The sequence below is a fragment of the Hemibagrus wyckioides genome, linkage group LG18 (assembly GCF_019097595.1).
Source record: "Hemibagrus wyckioides isolate EC202008001 linkage group LG18, SWU_Hwy_1.0, whole genome shotgun sequence".
NCBI classification, from domain to species: Eukaryota; Metazoa; Chordata; class Actinopteri; order Siluriformes; family Bagridae; genus Hemibagrus; species Hemibagrus wyckioides.
The window spans coordinates 23,023,090-23,042,041 of NC_080727.1; the positions used below are offsets into that span (position 1 = coordinate 23,023,090).

General features: G+C 41.3%; 2 protein-coding genes across 2 annotated transcripts; both read left to right on the forward strand.

The window, feature by feature from the left end:
* Nucleotides 1-8,972: 8,972 nt before the first annotated feature.
* npas4b (neuronal PAS domain protein 4b) lies at nt 8,973-13,306 on the forward strand. Its single transcript, XM_058415832.1, has 8 exons — nt 8,973-9,459; nt 9,760-9,923; nt 10,152-10,254; nt 10,346-10,637; nt 10,731-10,840; nt 10,958-11,093; nt 11,195-12,699; nt 12,809-13,306. The coding sequence occupies exons 1-8, from the start codon at nt 9,285-9,287 to the stop codon at nt 12,832-12,834; spliced, it is 2,511 nt and encodes an 836-aa protein (XP_058271815.1). The 5' UTR covers nt 8,973-9,284; the 3' UTR covers nt 12,835-13,306.
* A 3,684-nt stretch (nt 13,307-16,990) lies between these two features.
* On the forward strand, nt 16,991-18,649 carry mrps12 (mitochondrial ribosomal protein S12). The gene is made up of 3 exons (XM_058416051.1): nt 16,991-17,141; nt 17,323-17,381; nt 18,111-18,649. Exons 2-3 carry the CDS (start codon nt 17,333-17,335, stop codon nt 18,491-18,493), a joined length of 432 nt encoding a protein of 143 aa, XP_058272034.1. The 5' UTR covers nt 16,991-17,141; nt 17,323-17,332; the 3' UTR covers nt 18,494-18,649.
* Nucleotides 18,650-18,952: the final 303 nt, after the last annotated feature.

The following is an 18,952-nucleotide window of genomic DNA, read 5'->3' on the forward strand; positions in this document are numbered from 1 at the left end:
ACTGGAGACTCCTGCCTTAAATGTTTCATGAATATCTTCTCAATATGGATATTTATACACTTCCTTTGTTAAAATGAAAACACATTTTCTAATCAGTTTATCTTTATATTTGAGCATTCACAATACTTGTTTGACATCAGTAATGCTCTCAAGAAGAAGAAGAAGAAGACGAAGAAGAAAAGAAGCCTTTATTATGGCCACACATACATTACAGCACAGGGTAATTCTTTTCTTCACATATCCCAGCTGAGGAAGTTGGGGTCAGAGCACAGGGACAGCTATGATACAGTGCCCCCTGGAGCAGAGAGGGTTAAGGGCCTTAATCAATTGCCCAACAGTGGAGCTTGAACCCTGATCCTTCGATCAACAACCCTGTTGCCAGAAGAGTAGAGAATGTGCATTGAAGTAAACCTGGGAAAACATGCAGCATTATACACTGTTCAGGCGTAACACTGTGAGCAGTGCCAGGTGAAGTGAATAAGACTGATGATCCTCATCATGGCACCTGTTAGTGGGTGGGATATATTAGGCAGCAAGTCAACATTTTGTCCTCAAAGTTGATGTTAGAAGCAGGAAAAATGGACAAGCGTAAGGATTTGAGCGAGTTTGACCAAAAGGACCAAATTGTGATGGCTAGACCACTGGATCAGAGCATCTCCAAAACTGCAGCTCTTGTGGGGTGTTCCCGGTCTGCAGTGGTCAGTATCTATCAAAAGTATCCTTTAAGTCCTGTAGATATCCTTTAAGTCCTGTAAGTTGTGAGGTATGGTGCTTGGAGGCCCCACATCGCTTCTTACAGGACCTAAATGATCTGCTGCTAACATCTTGCCAGATACCACAGAACACATTCATGGAAATAGTGGAGTCCATGCCTCAAAGGGTCTGGACTGTTTTGGCAGCAAAAGGGGGACTAACGCAATGTAAGGCAGGTGGTCATAATGTTATGCAGTGGAAACCTGTGATTTGCCTTACAGGCAGAACTATTGTCAGAGCTGAAATTATAGAAAATAATAATAAAATAAAAACCCATCAGACTACTTTGACTCAATAATTGTCACATGTGAGCTGTTAAGCCATGTTTACAGGTTTAGAATTACACTAAAATTGCACAATTAATTTCTATTACATAATTCTTAATTCATAATTACTTTATTGTTGTTTATTTTAAATATATATTATATTGCAGATATACTTTGTAGTTTATCTGTTGGTGGAACATTTTGTTAGCCCCCTCTACCCCCACAAAGGGAAATGGACCATTATAATGCCATCATTGCTGTTAACTGGGTGCTGAAACATAAAGTGTGTGAGGCACAGCAATGTTCTCATCAAATTAAGTTGATATTCATCAGTTGACCTCAGAATTGTTGTTAAGTGGATTTCTTGAACCTGCAGTGGCAGTAAGGTGTTCCCTCCATTGCTAGGGCTGATATATTAGCACAAAGCACAAAGTGTGTGTGTGTGTGTGTGTCTCTGTGTGTGTGTGTGTGTGTGTGTGTGAGTATTATTATTGTAGTAGTGGTTACAGACACCAGCTTGGAGTAGATGACCTCACTCATTGGCTAGTGCTGGTACAACAGAGGCCTTGTGGGTAGAGCAGCAGATGGAAGAAGGTGGGAGGTAGCGGACATGTGACTTACAGGGTAAAACAAACCTTCAGACCTTCTCCTCTCTCTCCTTGGCTGCCCTTTCTGTATTTTTGATTGAGGTCTGTCTTTTACAGCATCTTCAGTCAGTCTCCTGTTGACTGTGTATATTTTCATCAGCTTTCTTAGTCCAAAATGATTTGCTACAACAGCATGCAGTAGGAGAATCCCCTCGTTCCACAGACTCATGACACTACGTCAGCGGCTGGTTTGTTTAGTAATGTAATAGTAATTACATAAGCACTTTTATGATGGAAAAACAACAACTAGGAAGACAAACAAGCAACATAAAAAGGCACGAATTGCAAAAATGTCACTCATGATTCCATATTTAGAGGTAAAATGTTAAAAACGGTATCTGCCATGTTAAAACAAGGGTATCACTGTCTATTTTTGTGAGAATACAGAGGCCGGGTCAGAGACACAGTAATTTCCTCTCCACCCCCTCATAGAGCACATCACTGTCAGGCTTTTAGAAACATCATGAATGAACTACCTCTGACAGCAATGAGTGATGAACAGATCTCTGCCGGTGACTGCAGTGATTACACAGTGGCCGAAGAAAAGGCTGTCATGTAGGTCTGTAATTGTAAATTGTGTCACTTCGCCCTTCCGGATAACTTCCTTCTGAATTTGCTGAGTAAAATGTCACACTTGCTTGATCCTATTTCTGGAACAGGGAGCATGGCAGTGAAACAATCTATTGTAAAGAACGGCTTAGGATGGGACACACACACACACACACACATGCAGGACATATGAAGATAAGAGTCGGGTCATGTCATGTTTATTTATAAAGTCCAAAATTGACAGCAGTAAGCTGTATAGGTGTAAAGGCCCATAAACCTTTTCAAAACCTGAGTTTTTATTAGATATTACACAAAATAAACAATGCTAAAAAATGTTGACAAAATATTATTTCATGTGTTTTTGGTTTTTCATGCCATTCTGTAAACTCTAGAGACTCTAGAGCAGGGATCCTCAAATCTGGCCCACGAGATCCACTTTCCTGCAGAGTTTAGCTTGAACCTTAATCAAACACACCTGAGCACGCTAATCAGGGTCTTCAGGATCATTAGAAAATCACAGGTAGAGGAGTTTGATCAGGGTTGGAGCTAAACTCTGCAGTGGATTGGCCCTCCAGGGCAAGATTTGAGGAACCCTGCTCTAGAGAGTGAAAATCCCAAGATATCAAGAGTTTTGGCATCCTCTGGCACTCACTGAGACGACTTTTTTTCACCCATTCTGATCTTTGACATGAATATTAACTAAAGCGCTTGATCTGTAGCACTTTGATGCTACCACACAAATGGTTGATTGAATAAATGCATGACCATTGTATTTTGTATTAATTATTCCTCCTGCACTTAGTTGACGAATTTAATTAAGGGGTTTGGATTCAATCAAATGCTCTATGGAGTGCTTCTGTCCTGCTCCCATGACCAAATTTTCCCAATTGATGTTTTTGGTTAAATTAAATCACCTTGACATGATCCATATGTAGAAACATCTCAAAACTGTCAGTGAATTGTTCATCTTAAAGCCTTGGGCACTTGATGAAGATTTTATCATTAAATCCTTAAAAACCATTGTAAATTATAACTGATCTACAGTGATACATCCAATCAACATACAATCATACACCGGTCAGAAATAACATTGTGAGCAGTGAGAGGTGAAGTGAATAAGACTGATGATCTCATCATGGCCCCTGTTAGTGGGTGGGATATATTAGGCAGCAAGTCAACATTTTGTCCTCAAAGTTGATGTTAGAAGCAGGAAAAATGGACAAGTGTAAGGGTTTGAGCGAGTTTGACCAAAAGGGCCAAATTGTGATGGCTAGACCACTGGATCAGAGCATCTCCAAAACTGCAGCTCTTGTGGGGTGTTCCCAGTCTGCAGTGGTCAGTATCTATCAAAAGTGGTCCAAGGAAGGAACAGTGGTGAACCGGTGACAGGGTCATGGGCGGCCGAGGCTCATTGATGCACGTGGGGAGAGAAGGCTGGCCCGTGTGATCCGATCCAACAGACGAGCTACTGTTGCTCAAACTGCTGAAGAAGTTAATGCTGGTTCTGATAGAAAGGGGTCAGAATACACAGTGCAGGACGGGTCAGGGCTGTTTTGGCAGCAAAAGGGGGACCAACATTATATTATATAGGTGGTCATAATGTTATGCCTGATCGGTGTACAATCCACAATAAAGAAACAAGTGCAAAACCACAAATTAAAACGTGAAGATCCTGGTCAGAGGACACAAAGGAAAGTAAATCCTTGAATGCTCTGAAGGTCCTTTGTGATGAGGAAGATGCTTTGGGACTGACTCATAAAACGTGGGGTTAAAAAAGGGTGTTATTTTCTTTCACCCATCAATACATTGCTACATTCTGTTCCTTGCTTAAAAAGGTTCAGTATTGCACAAAGTTCAGTACAGCATCCCTGCTGTGCTATTAAAAACAATCTCTCTTCCCGTCTCTCACAATGAACATATTTTGTTACTAAGATACTGCAGTTCTGTTGCCATGGCCGCATAGTCAAGCATCAAATGTTCCCTCCAGAAGCAAATGACAATAATGGAGTGGAAAGGCAAAAAAAACAACAAGGGTTTATCCTGGGAAATTAATTGGTTTTCCATCAAGTTTTCACGTACACTGATCAGGCATAACGTTATGACCATCTGCCTAATATTGTGTTGGTCACCCTTTTGCTGCCGAAACAGCCCTGACCCGTCCTGCACTGTGTATTCTGACCCCTTTCTATCAGAACCAGCATTAACTTCTTCAGCAATTTGAGCAGCAGTAGCTCCTCTGTTGAATCGGATCACACGGGCCAGCCTTCTCTCCCCACGTGCATCAATGAGCCTCGACCATCCATGACCCTGTCTCCGGTTCACCACTGTTCCTTATTTTGATAGATACTGACCACTGCAGACTGGGAACACCCCATAAGAGCTGCAGTTTTGTAGAAGCTCTGATCCAGTGGTCTAGCCATCACAATTTGGCTGCACAATTTAAACATCACTGCATTTGTATTACACTCTATTTGTAAAATCAGATTTTTTCTCTCCAGTCATGTCAATTCCCACCCACTTGCTAACTCTCCCCACCACACAACAACTACCACCATAGGAAGGTGGGCCGGGAGGAACACATGCTTCCTCCAAGAAACATGAATCTAACATGTCTTCTTCTACAAACATGAAGCCTGACACGTCACAGATGCCTGATTGGCTAATGTTACTGTGATTGACAGTATAGATAGAGAGTATGCCAGCTTTCCCAACCATAGTGCACAGCCAAGTATGCCCAGGGATGGCTGGATGAGTTATCTGGATTTGAACTGATGATCTCCTGATGTTTCTTCTTCTGTACTTTGAAGAATTTGTATAAAGATGAGTAACTGAACATGTAGAGAATTTGGCACTTGATGACCACATATGTTATGTTCGTGATTAGGAGACCAATCTCAGATCCAGCTGAGTCTATTTTCATACACATGTTGGATGCTCAAGCCTCAGGCGAAAAATTCTGACACGAGGTCCATAAGGAAAAATAAGAAATAAGTGCAAGAAAATAGTTTAGTCACCCAAATACAGCACAACAGAGTTACCCTTGAGAATATGGGTAACTATGAGTTATTGGAAATTAGCTAAACAAATCCATAAAAAACCTCTTCCTATAATGTTCCCTACAAAGACCCCCCCCCACACACACACACACACATGATGCAGAAGATAGAACACCTGAATGCTAGCGATGATGGGAAGCTTTCTGCAGTGACACATAATTGAAAGCACTTTGACCAGCTGAAGGTTGTTAAAATTTGCTGAATTTGTCAAAACGCCATTTCTTTCCAGCTATATTTCAAGGACACATGCTACAAAGTCATGCAGCTTGTGCAGAAACTGGACATGCAATGCACAGATGATGTCTTATGGACATTACTCATATTCTGGGAGCCTGCATCAGTCAGCAGCTAAGGAAGCCCACCCACCGCCATTTTGTTTTCAGCAGATGGCCACACCACCCACGTAATAAACAACAAAAAGCCTCAGGTGGGAGCTCTGGGGTCAGGGTGGCAGTTCTCAATGACTCATTCTCCCCCGTGGCCAAGCCCTCCAAGGAGCCAAAAAAAGTTTTTGTGTACAGCACAAGGCCTAGCGTATGTCCAGCCCTACGTCAACCTGTCTTCAGAAGTCATTACCTTTACACCCTTTTTATGCACCCGGCTCTCTCATTCTCCTCCATTCATTACATGGTCATTACAATGAGTGGGGTCAAGCATGCTGTTATTTGATCAATAATGGACAAAATTGCAGGAAGGAAAATGGCAAGCTGAAGCATTATTAGTGGTAATAAGGATGGCTCAGAAATACCCCGAAAATCAGGCTGCAAAAATACAAAAAGAAAGAACTTCATCTAATGCAGAACTACATCAACTTCGGACAAAACAATATCAGAGACGATATCTAAAAGCTCAAAACACATACCTCTAATACTTTGAAGTTTTATGATTACAGAGAATTCATTGAATTGCCTAGTTAGCTTTGCTCTTAAGTACAGAGTTGCGCTCTGCAGATGCTGCTCTCTCTCTCTCTCTCTCTCTCTCTCTCTCTCTCTCTCTTTCTATTCTTACATTCTTTATATAGATTGATTTTTATGAAAACAGGTAAATTCAAAGAGGTCTTTTGTGCTGAAAACTAAAAATAAACCTAAACCTCTAAGAAGAGAGAGAGAGAAAGAAAAAGAAAGAACATGCACAAGGTTGCAGGCTGCACATGCTTTGTGAACAGAAGGATGGAGGGAGGAGGGAAATGTGGAGGCGTTTGCTCCACTCATTTAATCATTGGTTGGGGTTTTGTGTGTGTATGTGTGTGTGTGTGTGTGTTTTAAACTTTCACACACACTCATGTACATAAACACATATATTCAATCGGCAAGCACACGTTCAAGATGCATGCACTCTCACATTCGCATACACAGACACATATTTCTGAGTCGCACATTCTCTTTCACACCTAAATGCAGTTGGTAAAAAACTTGAGAGAACAGCTCATTTAGCACCAAGCAGCATACTGAGAGCAGACAGTACAGCTCATGGAAGTGATGAAGTGTCACACAGTACCACCACAACTGACCACAGTACACAGTCTGTTTGCCTAAAGTTGGTCAAGTTTCTTAAAAAAAGCTGGATCATATGCAAGCAATAAAACCCAACATGTTTTGTTGTTAGAACAATTAGAGGAAACTAATCAATGCCAGTGTTGTTACCACCCTGATTACATCATGCCCTGAAGTGCTTTATTCCACTTATGCCACAGCAATTTATCAGTGGTAAAAACATTTTTAACTGATTTAAAGCAGTGCTTTTAGTTATTTACACCAACATTATGGTCACTAACAGGTGAAGTGAATAAGACTGAGTATCTCCTCATCATGGCACCTGTTAGTGGGTGGGATATATTAGGCAGCAAGTCAACATTTTGTCCTCAAAGTTGATGTTAGAAGCAGGAAAAATGGACAAGTGTAAGGATTTGAGTGAGTTTGACCAAAAGGGCCAAATTGTGATGGCTAGACCACTGGATCAGAGCATCTCCAAAACTGCAGCTCTTGTGGGGTGTTCCTGGTCTGCAGTGGTCAGTATCTATCAAAAGTATCCTTCAGGTCCTTTAAGTGTCTGCTGCTAACATCTTGGTGCCAGATACCACAGCACACCTTCAGGGATCTAGTGGAGTCCATGCCTTGATGGGTCAGGGCTGTTCTGGCAGAAAAGGGGGACCAGCACAATATTAGGCAGGTGGTCATAAAGTTATGCCTGATCGGTGTATAATGTTGTGGAACATTCACAAAATAGCCCCTGTTCCTGTTAGCATTTGTTATAGCAGTGATCGACAGGTCTTCCCTCATCAGCCTCCAATTTCTCTATCTTGAAGTTAATAAGTTGTGGTGTATGTTGATACTACAACCAATAACATCTGGAATCCAGCAAAACATTGAAAACCTAACTAGCCAGAGAAAGAAGACAGGAGACCATCAGGTTCAGCAACATTGTCCATGTTGTGCTATCTTAGCGTTTGAGTGGGAGAGTTGCCAAGCAACAGAAATTATCTTTCCTTTAAGGAACAAAGTGAGGACCATGCTTCTCTCGATTTAAATATATACAGGAAAAAAACGATAGAGAAGATATGAAAACAGTGTCCTTCATTTTGTGTGTGTGCATGTCTCTCACGTGTATGGTTATACAAAAAAACGTTTGAACTAATGTCTCATGTTCACACAGATAGCGTGGTCTAAAACAACATGGCTTACAAGGGATCAATGTGCAATAGACTGCAGAGAAGGCAATCTCACCTCTGCCTAATGTTGGGCTGAACCATGCCTCTGTACATAAGAACTTCTTAAAAGATCTAAAATTAAAGTAGAGCTTTTTGAAAGTGTGTTTAAAAATGATTAAAGACATGAACATATGATTGTATTAGTGCCCTAAGACTGGAACCTCCCATTTTCAAGCATAAATTCACAAATCTGAGCTCTGGTTGGTAAAATCTGTCATTTGTCTGTGAAAAAGCTTCTATCATGGCCTTTGCTAGTTTGTTGAAAGCTAAATAAATGCAACATGGTGTATGTGTGTTTGTGTGTGTGTGTGTGTGTGTGTGTGTGTGTGAGTGTGGTGATACGTAGGTGTGTGTGTGATGATGGGTAGACATGGTGGCTGAACATCGTGAGCGATCAGCCTCCTACCAGCTTTACTACCTGTATGCCTGATGCAGCACAGAGGAGTTGAAAAACACATCTACTGATTATTCATCATTATTATTATTATTATTGTTGTTGTTGTTGTTGTTGTTATTATTATTATTATTATTATTATTATTATTATTATTATTATTATTACTACAAGTAAAACCATATGTCCCCTCATGTCATTGCATATGGACCGGTTAAAAATGACTATGTCCCTCTTAATATATGTCATCTATATATATTTCCCTTTATTTATAATGAGAAAACCCTTCAGTGTTTCCTCTTGGCTTATATAGACCGAAAACCTTTCTCCAAGTCTCTCTGCATGCCCCTCCGTCCAGACTGAGAGTTAACCTCCGCTCTGTCGTGGTCTTGGAGTTATATAAATACACGGACGGACAGACAGATAAATCCACTGTCTCCGCCTCATGCGGCCCTATTTTTTGTCCATATCGGGCTATGTGCGTTGAAGGGGTTCCCATCGTCCTCTCACGTCATCATCAGGGAGTGAATGTAGGAGATGCAGAGACACATGAGAATATTGATTCCGATGTGTCAGTGCACGCCCCCGTCGCTCCTTCTCTAAGGCACTTTCTCTATATAAAGGGCCTGGATGCAGTATTTCTACCAGAACCGAGACACGAGCCGAGAAGAATTCCTTTTATCTTATTCATCTCTAAATAATATTACCCATCCGGAACCGCGAGAATTCTGAGACAATGTTTGTTTCTTGAAGTTTTCATTTTCTTTATTTAGCTTACTTTTCGCTTCCAAACAGTTGCCCCAATGATTAAATAGGCGCTATAAGATTTAAAGCCTGTCCCTTGAACCAGCGCTCGATTCCCGTCACACACCGGCGGTGAGACTCAGACCACCTGTAGGCTTCAGCCGGGAAAAATGTACCGCTCCACGAAAGGCGCGTCGAAAGCGCGAAGAGATCAGATCAATGCCGAGATCCGTAAATTGAAGGACCTGCTGCCCATCTCGGACGCAGACAAGGCTCGCCTGTCTTACCTGCACATCATGTCCCTTGCTTGCATGTACACAAGAAAATCCGTCTTTTTTTCTCAAGGTGGGTAATGCTTATTTTAACTAGAGATTCTTTTTGATCAGCTTTAATCATCAACAATCAGTGTAACAACAGAATTGCATTCAGTCCGAGAATATCGCGTTATTGAAGTTGCTGTCCGTGGTGCTGATGTTCACTGCTTTGTTAAAGGAGTTTGCTGTTTTTGGACCAGTGATTAAGCTCTGGGTTTCTTTGACATTATAGTCGTTTTTGTGAAAGGTTAGGGTTAGGGTTTCACAAAAATTTAGAGCTTTTGTCAAAATTAGGCTGACCGACATTAACTTAGTCTCTTCTTGTGTCTAGACATAAGCACAGCCGGGACCCAGGATGTGAGCCCAAGCTTCATGTGCATTCCTGAACTCGCTGAGCTCATGAACACCTTACCAGGTTTTTTCCTCTTGCTGACAAGCGAGGGCAAGCTCCTGTATTTGTCCGACAATGTCACCGAACACCTTGGGCACTCAATGGTGAGATATATGAAACATTCATCTTTCACATGCACTTAAAAATATTATTAATTATTATTAAATTATTTTCCTCAAAAGGAAAATAGCAAGGGATTTTTATTTAATTTTTTTATTGAATTTTGTTTTTTTTGGGGGGGGGGGGAGGTATTGTTTAACAAGAACTACTCAGTTTTCTTTGTAAATTACATTATTTTCTAATGTTGAATATCCTTATGTCTATGATTACAGGTAGATCTAGTCTCACAGAGTGACAGTGTCTATGACATTATTGATCCAGCTGATCACTTTGTCATGAGGAACAATCTTGGGGCAGTCACTCCACCTGACACAGGTAACAGAAAATGCTTGAGTCATTCCAGCAGTATTTGAACTTCATGCCCCAGATCTTCATTCATAATCTCTATAAATATTTACATTTTTAGAGCGTCTCTTTCGCTGTCGCTTCAACACTTCAAAGTTTGTGAGAAGGCAAGGCTCTGGTAACAAGGTGACTCTGGTGCGAGCACGCTGCCTCCCATTGCCCTACCACGCATCATCTTACTGGACCTCCAATGCAGTGTGGGTGTGTTTCTGTTCACCTATGGAGCTCCAGGCATCGAACCCTGCAAGTACCAGGAACCCACTCCCTACCCCACCAGCTGAGCAAGCTTTTCAGCTGACCTCCTTCCACTCCCAGCACAGCCATGATATGAGGATACAGACAGCCCAAGAATGGTGAGTGTTGAATGATTCTGCAGACATTGCCAGTGTGATTAGTAGTCAAAAGCAAAGGTAAATAGAAATTACTATTTTTTTGTTTCATGGCAGTGTCAGTGTCTATTTGGGCTATGACGTGGACACACTACGCTCTCGCTCCTGGTACAGCCTGCTACATCCTCGAGATCTCTCTCATGCCTCGGCGCAGCACTGTGCCCTCTGTGAGTTTTATGTACTTATACTACACGTACAGCCACTGTATGACTTTGATTCACTTGTGGTAGCACCGAAAGAGAAAAGGAGTAGTATGATTAAAGTATTTCCTTATTCCTTTCTAGTGCGCGAAGGAGGAGAGAGGCAGGTGGAGATGGTGGTTCAAGTGGAGACAGCTGACCATTCATGGGTCTGGCTTTACATGGTCCTTCAGCTCCAGTCTGGAGAACATCCCATTACGTGCCAGAATTATGTCATTAGGTACTACCTTTTGTGACCCTTAATGACCCTTCTTTTATCTTTAATTGTGTGATGTTATGGAAAAATCTCATACACCTTTTTTGTCTTCTCTCATCCTTTAGTGAGTCTGAAGCATGGTCTGTGCGTCAGCAGCTGAACTCTGAGCAAAACCAGCTGGCTCTCCTGTACCAGGAGGGTTTGGCTCAACAATTCTCTCATCCCCTGTCTAGCCCAGAGCAAGTCTTCACCCCCAGCAGTAGTGGCTTGTCTGCTCAATCATTTGACTTTAGCTTTACTGTCTCTGGACGCAGCTCCTCTGAGGAACTGCCCAGCACTTCCACCCTTCACTCAGGCTTGCCACTGGGCTCTGGTCCCTGTTCAAACTTCCCCCTAGATGAAAATGACTTTTCTCAACAACATGAAAGCCACCAGTTATGCTTACCAGACAGCACAAAGTTCTCCACAAGTTCAGACCCCACTCCTCATTCCTCTCTGACTGTCATGACCAATATGGCATTTCCAGCTACCCAAACCCCTATGCCCCTTGCACCCCGTTTCATTTCCTGTGTATCCAAACCACCCAGCATAGGGGAGATGCTTTGCACACCACCATACACTCCAAGACTTGGAGGAGGTCATTTCATGTTTGGAGAAGATTTCTTTAAACCAGATTTGGCCAGCACAGTCACCCAAACCATGCACTCAGTCAATCACCCATCATCCCACTCAGCAGACACAGGAGTGACACTATCTGTACAGCATGGCAGCAGAGCTCTATATGAGAAGCTACCTCCTACGCCAGATAGTCCAGTCAATGATGAATGTGCCCTTATGGCCTTACCAGAGATCAGAGGGCCTCTGTATGTAGATGTCCCTCATTCCATCCATCATGGTCCACCCGAGGGCCTCCTGACCCCAGAGGCTTCTCCTACTGAACAGCGCTGTCCAGGTTTTTTCTCTCAGCGAGCTATTGATGAAAGGGAGAAAATTGAAATCTCACTATTAGCTCAATATCTTAGTTCAGTTGCTGAGGGCTTCTGGAAAGATCACTCCTCCTCTGTCCAACCAGAGCAAAACTTGAAACTTCTGACCACTGATTTTCCACCCACCATGTGCTGTGGAGAATCTCACTCATCACTGGATCATGATGAAAAAGAAGAAAAATTTGCTAACCCTCTTCCAGCTCCTTATTTCTCTTCCCCTTCCCCATGTTCTCATCCTCACTCCTCTACCGAGCATACTCCTCCTGCCCAAGTGAGCACCTGCTCCACGGGATACACTCAGGAGGAGGCCCTAGTTGGTGTGCAGCACCTCTGTAGCGTCCAGTCGACGCACTGTACCAGCACGGTTGGGAGAAGGTCGCTGGAGTCAGGGGCGCAAGATGAGGGAAGAGCTTCAATGGAGAGCATAATGGATGATGATATCACTCTCCCAGCCTCCCCACAGTCTACCCCTGCTCCAGAAAATGACCCCGCCCCTGGTCTACCCTGTGACCAGTCCCTCCTGGAGGAGCTGGTCAACATGGAACCCGTGTTCGAGGCAGCTGCCTCGGTTAATCCTGCCTTGAGGCAACAACCTGAGTTGTATCAACTCCCTTTTCAAGAGTCACCACAGCACTTCTATCAAGGTGAGAATCAGTGAACGGTGTTGATGTTTGGTTTGGTTTATTCAAAGACAGGATTTTGATCGGCTTTTTATATTCTAACCTGTTTTCTTTATGTCTTGTTCTCTTTCAGATGGAACCAGTGATCACATGTTCTAAAATAAGTCTGTGACTTAATTAAGTATGGCATATTGTCAGCGTTTTCATATTATATTAATGATTATATTTAAAAAAGAGAGATTTTAACATTGAAAAATGATTATTTTGTGTTTGTACTTGAACAAAATGAATGTCATATGAGCACTTGTATTCATGGACTGTCATTTTGAGGGAAAAAAATACTTAAATGTATTCTTGTAATGGCAATTTTACAAAATGCCACTTTGGTATTCACTTATAGTGAAGACTGTGTTTTACACAAGGATAATATTGAAGAATATTGACACTAATTTTCGGTTCTATTGCACCCATACACCAATGTAGAGTTGTCTACAGCAAAGTAGAGGATTGATTCCCGAAATCTTGTTATTTATTATTCTTTGATGTTGACGATGTTTGTGCCTGTGCAATTACATAAAGACATGAAAATATTTTATTCTATCAAAATGTTAATAAAGATCTTATTACCTTCCATGTTTGTCTTGTTTCTAAGCTAAACAGAAGGGGAAAAAAGCTGAAAAATATATACTGCAGTCAATTTAATTAAATGCAATTTTATCAAAGCGAGGATCTTCAGTGTCCATGAGTTCATTAATACTGCCCCCAACAAGACTATTGTTTTTTTTCTACTTCCTGCTTTTCATTTAGAGCCTTTTTAGTGTGTCTCCATGGTTTCATGGACCTGAGAGCTGCTGACTGACGCACATGATGAGGCGCTAGCTATTTTCCTGATGTATGCTCTTGACTCAAGGCATGGTGGAGACAATAAGCTTCCCACTCCAACACACTCTCACACACACGCACAAAAACACACACACACACGCACAAAAACACACACACATGCACCCTATACTCATTCACTCAGCCTACACGGTGCATGATAATACCCTATATGGTTTTTCCTGCCTCCCTCTCACTTTCCCTGTCAGCCTATGCCTCGAAATGTCTCTAGCTCCATTTTCTCTCCTGTTGCTGAGGCATTTTAGATCCTACACATACAGGCTCCACCTCCACGGCCCTGCTAACATGTCAACTTTATTCAGTTCGGTTCATGTCCATTAAGAGTGTCCAACATACTAATGACCCACCTACTCCTACACGTACCCTAAAATATCACCATGCCCATCCGCATCCTCCCATTGCCCACCACCACCACACTTTCTCACTCTTTGTCTCATCTTTCTGTCCTTGTGAGAGCAGTAGCCTTTCAGTGCTGAAGAGGAACCAAAATAGACAGGTTTGAAAAGAGGAATTAAAAAAGAGAGATGAGGTTCGGAGGCCCACAAGGACTTTAGATGCTCGCTTGCTCCTCTCGCTTTCCTCCCACTCCTGCAATCAGTCAGTCGCACTTCTTTTCATCCTCCCTCTTTCACACATCTGTGCCTGCTCATTCATTAGTCCCCTCTTTCCTTATGACTCACCCTCACCCCTCGCATCCATCCCTCGCTCTCCACTCCTTCGCTCCGTTCCTGTGTTTATCACCCTCTGGTTGAGCATCCTCCAGTAACAGCCACACAAACAACCCATATACATGCCTACTTGTAACGATTGTGCAAGAGCAAACAAAAAAACTCTTCAAGCTCCTTGTATGCTGCAAAATGCCATAAACAGAATATGCGTCATTTTCTGTTCGAGAGGAAATAAGCAGTCGTTAATTAATAGTGCCATAATATAGAATAAGTGTCATAATATCGAATGGTTTAAATATAGACAAACCTTTAAAAACACACTAAAACAGAATTTGTTATTCTGTAAATCTCTGAAGTTCTGTTTAAAATCTAGATTGTTTACTTTAATTTCATTACATTCATGATACAATAGTTTGGTAATACCTGTCTGTCACTAGATTGACACCTGGTGGCTAACAAAATGAACTACACATTCACGGCTGAAGGACACTACACCATCTGCATCAGCTTCATGCACACCACTGGAAGAAGCTGCTGCAAAAAAATAGATTAAAGTATTTACAAAACCAAAATAATATAAAATACAGTGAATACACCGATCAGGCATAACATTGTGCCGGGTGAAGTGAATAAGACTGATGATCTCCTCATCATGGCACCTGTTAGTGGGTGGGATATATTAGGCAGCAAGTCAACATTTTGTCCTCAAAGTTGATTTGTTAGAAGCAGGAAAAATGGACAAGTGTAAGGATTTGAGTGAGTTTGCATCAGATAAATGTTGTGATTTAGATGCTGACATGATAGGTAACGTGTCTCCTCACAGTTCCAGGGTCCAAAGCTTGGTTCATTCAATTCAATTCAATTCAATTTATTTGTATAGCACTGTTAACAATGGACATTGTCTCAAAGCAGCTTTACAGAAGTATAGAAACCTAGAAAAAAATGATAAAGTTTAAAGTTAAGTTATTATTTATTCTTAACATTTATCCCTAATGAGAAGCCTGAGGTGACGGTGGTGAGGAAAAAACTCCCTGAGATGATTTGAGGAAGAACCCCTTGAGAGGAACCAGGCTCAGAAGGGAACTAGAATTTGGGTGACACTGGACAATAAATAATGTAAATGTAAATAATGTCCTTTCTACAACAGCAACCAAGACAATAATTCAAAAAACAAACAATAATTCCTTCCTGCCGAAACCTGACTGATGCAACGGCAGTTCAGAGACAGTGTGATAGTCTCTGAGTGGTGCTATCCACAGCAGTCCCCTGGGTCACAGGTTGTCCATGCAGATCTATCCACAGCAGCAGTGAGCACCACCAAGCCACGAGATTCCAGCCAGGGGTAGAGCGTCTGGATGGATCAGGCAGGTCCGGAAAGACATAGCAGTACATAAACAGGTATGCTAAATTGCCCCTGAATATAAGAATATATTAAATATCAATTCAGGATCCATAAGCAATAGGGGAATACTTTTCTGTTCTCAGCAGTACTGCTCTGCATTTCAGGTTCTTTCAATCCACCCACGAAGGTGGTATTTTACATTTGGTATCTGCAAGAGCTTCCAAAAATAAACATAACTGAAGTTCATCAGATAAGTTAGAATTCTTGCAACATGTCTTCTAGAAAGGTTTAAACTATTGCTTCATCATGCATACAGAAGGGAAAAAATAGTGGATCCAGAGACTGTCCTGGATTTAGTTTCATGTATAAAATATGATATAATATAATATAATATAATATAATATAATATAATATAATATAATATAATATAATATAATATAATATAATATACAGTCATGTGAAAATATTAGGACACCCCATGAAAGCATGTTTTTAATTTTTTTTTTTTAACATACTTAAACATACAGGCATTTGATCTTCATTTTTACAATATTGAAAGATTCAGGTAATACAACTAAACAAATGAAACCAAAGAAAAGTCTTTTTTTTAAATGATCTGTTAATTGTAATTTTAAAAAATCCAAATCCTTGTGAGGAAAAAGTAAGGACACCCCCCACATTTATTTATATTTAAAATGGAAAAATTGACCTACAGGTGAATCACATCAGGTGGAAATGATTAGAATATTGTTCCAGAGCATTGTGAAGGAGACTTGTCTTATTTAAACCCCAGACATTTAGCTTGGTTTGCTCTTAATTGTTGAAGTGAGAGGTACCACCATGGTGAGATCCAAAGAGCTCTCTGATGCCTTCAGAAAGAAGGTTGATGCTTATGAGTCTGGTAAGGGATCTAAAAATATCTCAAAAGAATTTGTAATCAGCCATTCCACTGTCCAGAAAATCAATTACAAGTGGAGAACATTTACAACAACTGCCACCATGACCAGGTTAGGCCGTCCAAGCAAATTCCCTTAAAGAGGTCTCCAAAAACCCTAAAATATCATCATGGGACCTACAGCAAGCTTTTGCTACAGTTTATGTCAAAGTACATGACAGGTCAGGGCTGTTTTTGCAGTGAACGGAGGTCCAACACAATATTAGACACGTGGTCATAATGCCTGATCAGTGTATGTTGTTTTTATGTAGCACCAGGGTCCTGGAGAAACCTTGTCTCATATCACTGTGAACTGCGTCAGCTATATATGGCTGAAATGACAATAAAAGCTTCTTGACTTGACTTGACAACTGCAATGATTGTGCACGGTAAGTGTTCAGTTATTTGGTGCAGTTTCTAATAAGTCCGCCAGAGGTCAGTGTGGACTTGTCGCTTGGGGACGCGTCAAAGACATGAAGTATCAGAAACATGCTCGGTGACGTCACTTTCAACATGGCGACCATCATGGCTGTGACATAAACGCAGCAAGAGGTCAACATTTCTCCCACGATCTCCACGCAAAGAGATAATTAAATATTTACATTTACGGCTTTATCAGCAGGTATGTCGTGTCCTCTGTAGCAAAATAATATTATAGTAGCATTAGGTAAGGGTGGTTTGCTGGTGTTTAGTCCATGCTGGTTAATTCACAGAGCTTTCTCCTCGTGTATCGTGTTTCAGTCTGATGGAGAAATGTCAGGAAACATTAATAACTTCTACTTTGTGTTGTTTTTGGGCTGCAGATTACTCAGTATGGCTTTTCTTGGGAATCTGAGACCGATGCTGTCCTCAGTCGTGCAAGGTGAGAGTCACATGTCCAAGATATAGTCTAGAATATATTAATTATAGACAAATGTGTAAAAGCATAGACTTCTTCATCTTCTTCTTCTTTTTCTTCATCTTTTTCTTCTTAAGCTCTTCATCGTTTTCATCTTAAGATCTCCATCTTATTCATTTTCTTCTTCATCATCATCTTCTTCTTCAGCTTTCAATGCATTACTAAATTGTGCACAAATGAATGCACAGATGTTTCAGGACTTTATATTCCTGTTCCCTTCTGTTCTGGACACAAATTTCACCGCAAATTTGGAAGAAATCCAGAAGTATTAGTATTTGGAGACATTCTTGAATGCAAAGATTGTCACTTTTGAGCTTTGCTTCTTTCTTGCTTACCCTCGTTTGAGAACAGAAAGATTGAAGTTTATTCTTTTCAAAGAGAGCGGAAGTCCCTTATGTGAAAAGCACTTTTGTGTTTTAACAACATCTGACTGTTCAGCTGGTACCTCAAACACATTTAAAACACAATTCTGTTTTTATACACCACACCGTCTTCTCTTCCAACAAGAATACATAATTTTGTGTGAAGTAGTGTAACATTCAATATGGTAAATGTTGTATTTGCTTACATGCTAGCCGTTACCCTGAGCTTTGACATGACAAGTCTGGTTTCTGATTAATAACCCTCTATACAAAATATTTATTTCATGAGGAATATAAATAAATGATTTATCTTATGATGTTACCGTTGCAGCATCCCAGTGTGCGTTCCCCTGGTCTAGACCTCTCTTAACCAGGACCATGGCTACACTCAATCAGATGCATCGCCAGGGCAAACCATCCCCACCACCCAAAAAGCTTGGTGCCACATTCGGTCGACCGCAACTGAAGGCCGTAGTTTTGAAGACTATGATCAGGAAACCCAAAAAGCCCAACTCCGCCAACCGCAAGTGTGCACGGGTTCGTCTCTCCAACGGTAAGGAGGCGGTGGTGTTTATCCCAGGTGAAGGACACAATCTCCAGGAGCACAATGTTGTGTTGGTGCAAGGAGGCAGGACACAGGATCTGCCAGGTGTCAAGCTCACAGTAGTCAGGGGCAAATATGACTGTGCCCATGTCGTGAAGAAGAAACAGTGACCCCTGCAACCAGATTCAGACTGTTCACTCTCTCCTCAGAACTGTTTGTTATTGTATTTATTTACAGTAACAGAGTGTCTCTGTTCTAGTTTATAAATGTTCTCAGTGTCTCACAATAAAGTAAATCTGTTCAGACCCAAACAATTTGTAGTGTCCAGTATGTAGTGGATGATTTAGTGAATATTTATTTTTACACCAATCAACCATAACATTGTGATCAGTGCCAGGTGACGTGAGTAAGTCTGATGATCTCCTCATCATGGCCCCTGTTAGTGGGTGGGATATATTAGGCAGCAAGTCAACATTTTGTCCTCAAAGTTGATGTTAGAAGCAGGAAAAATGGACAAGCGTAAGGATTTGAGCGAGTTTGACCAAAAGGATCAAATTGTGATGGCTAGACCACTGGATCAGAGCGTCTCCAAAACTGCAGCTCTTGTGACAGACGAGCTACTGTTGCTC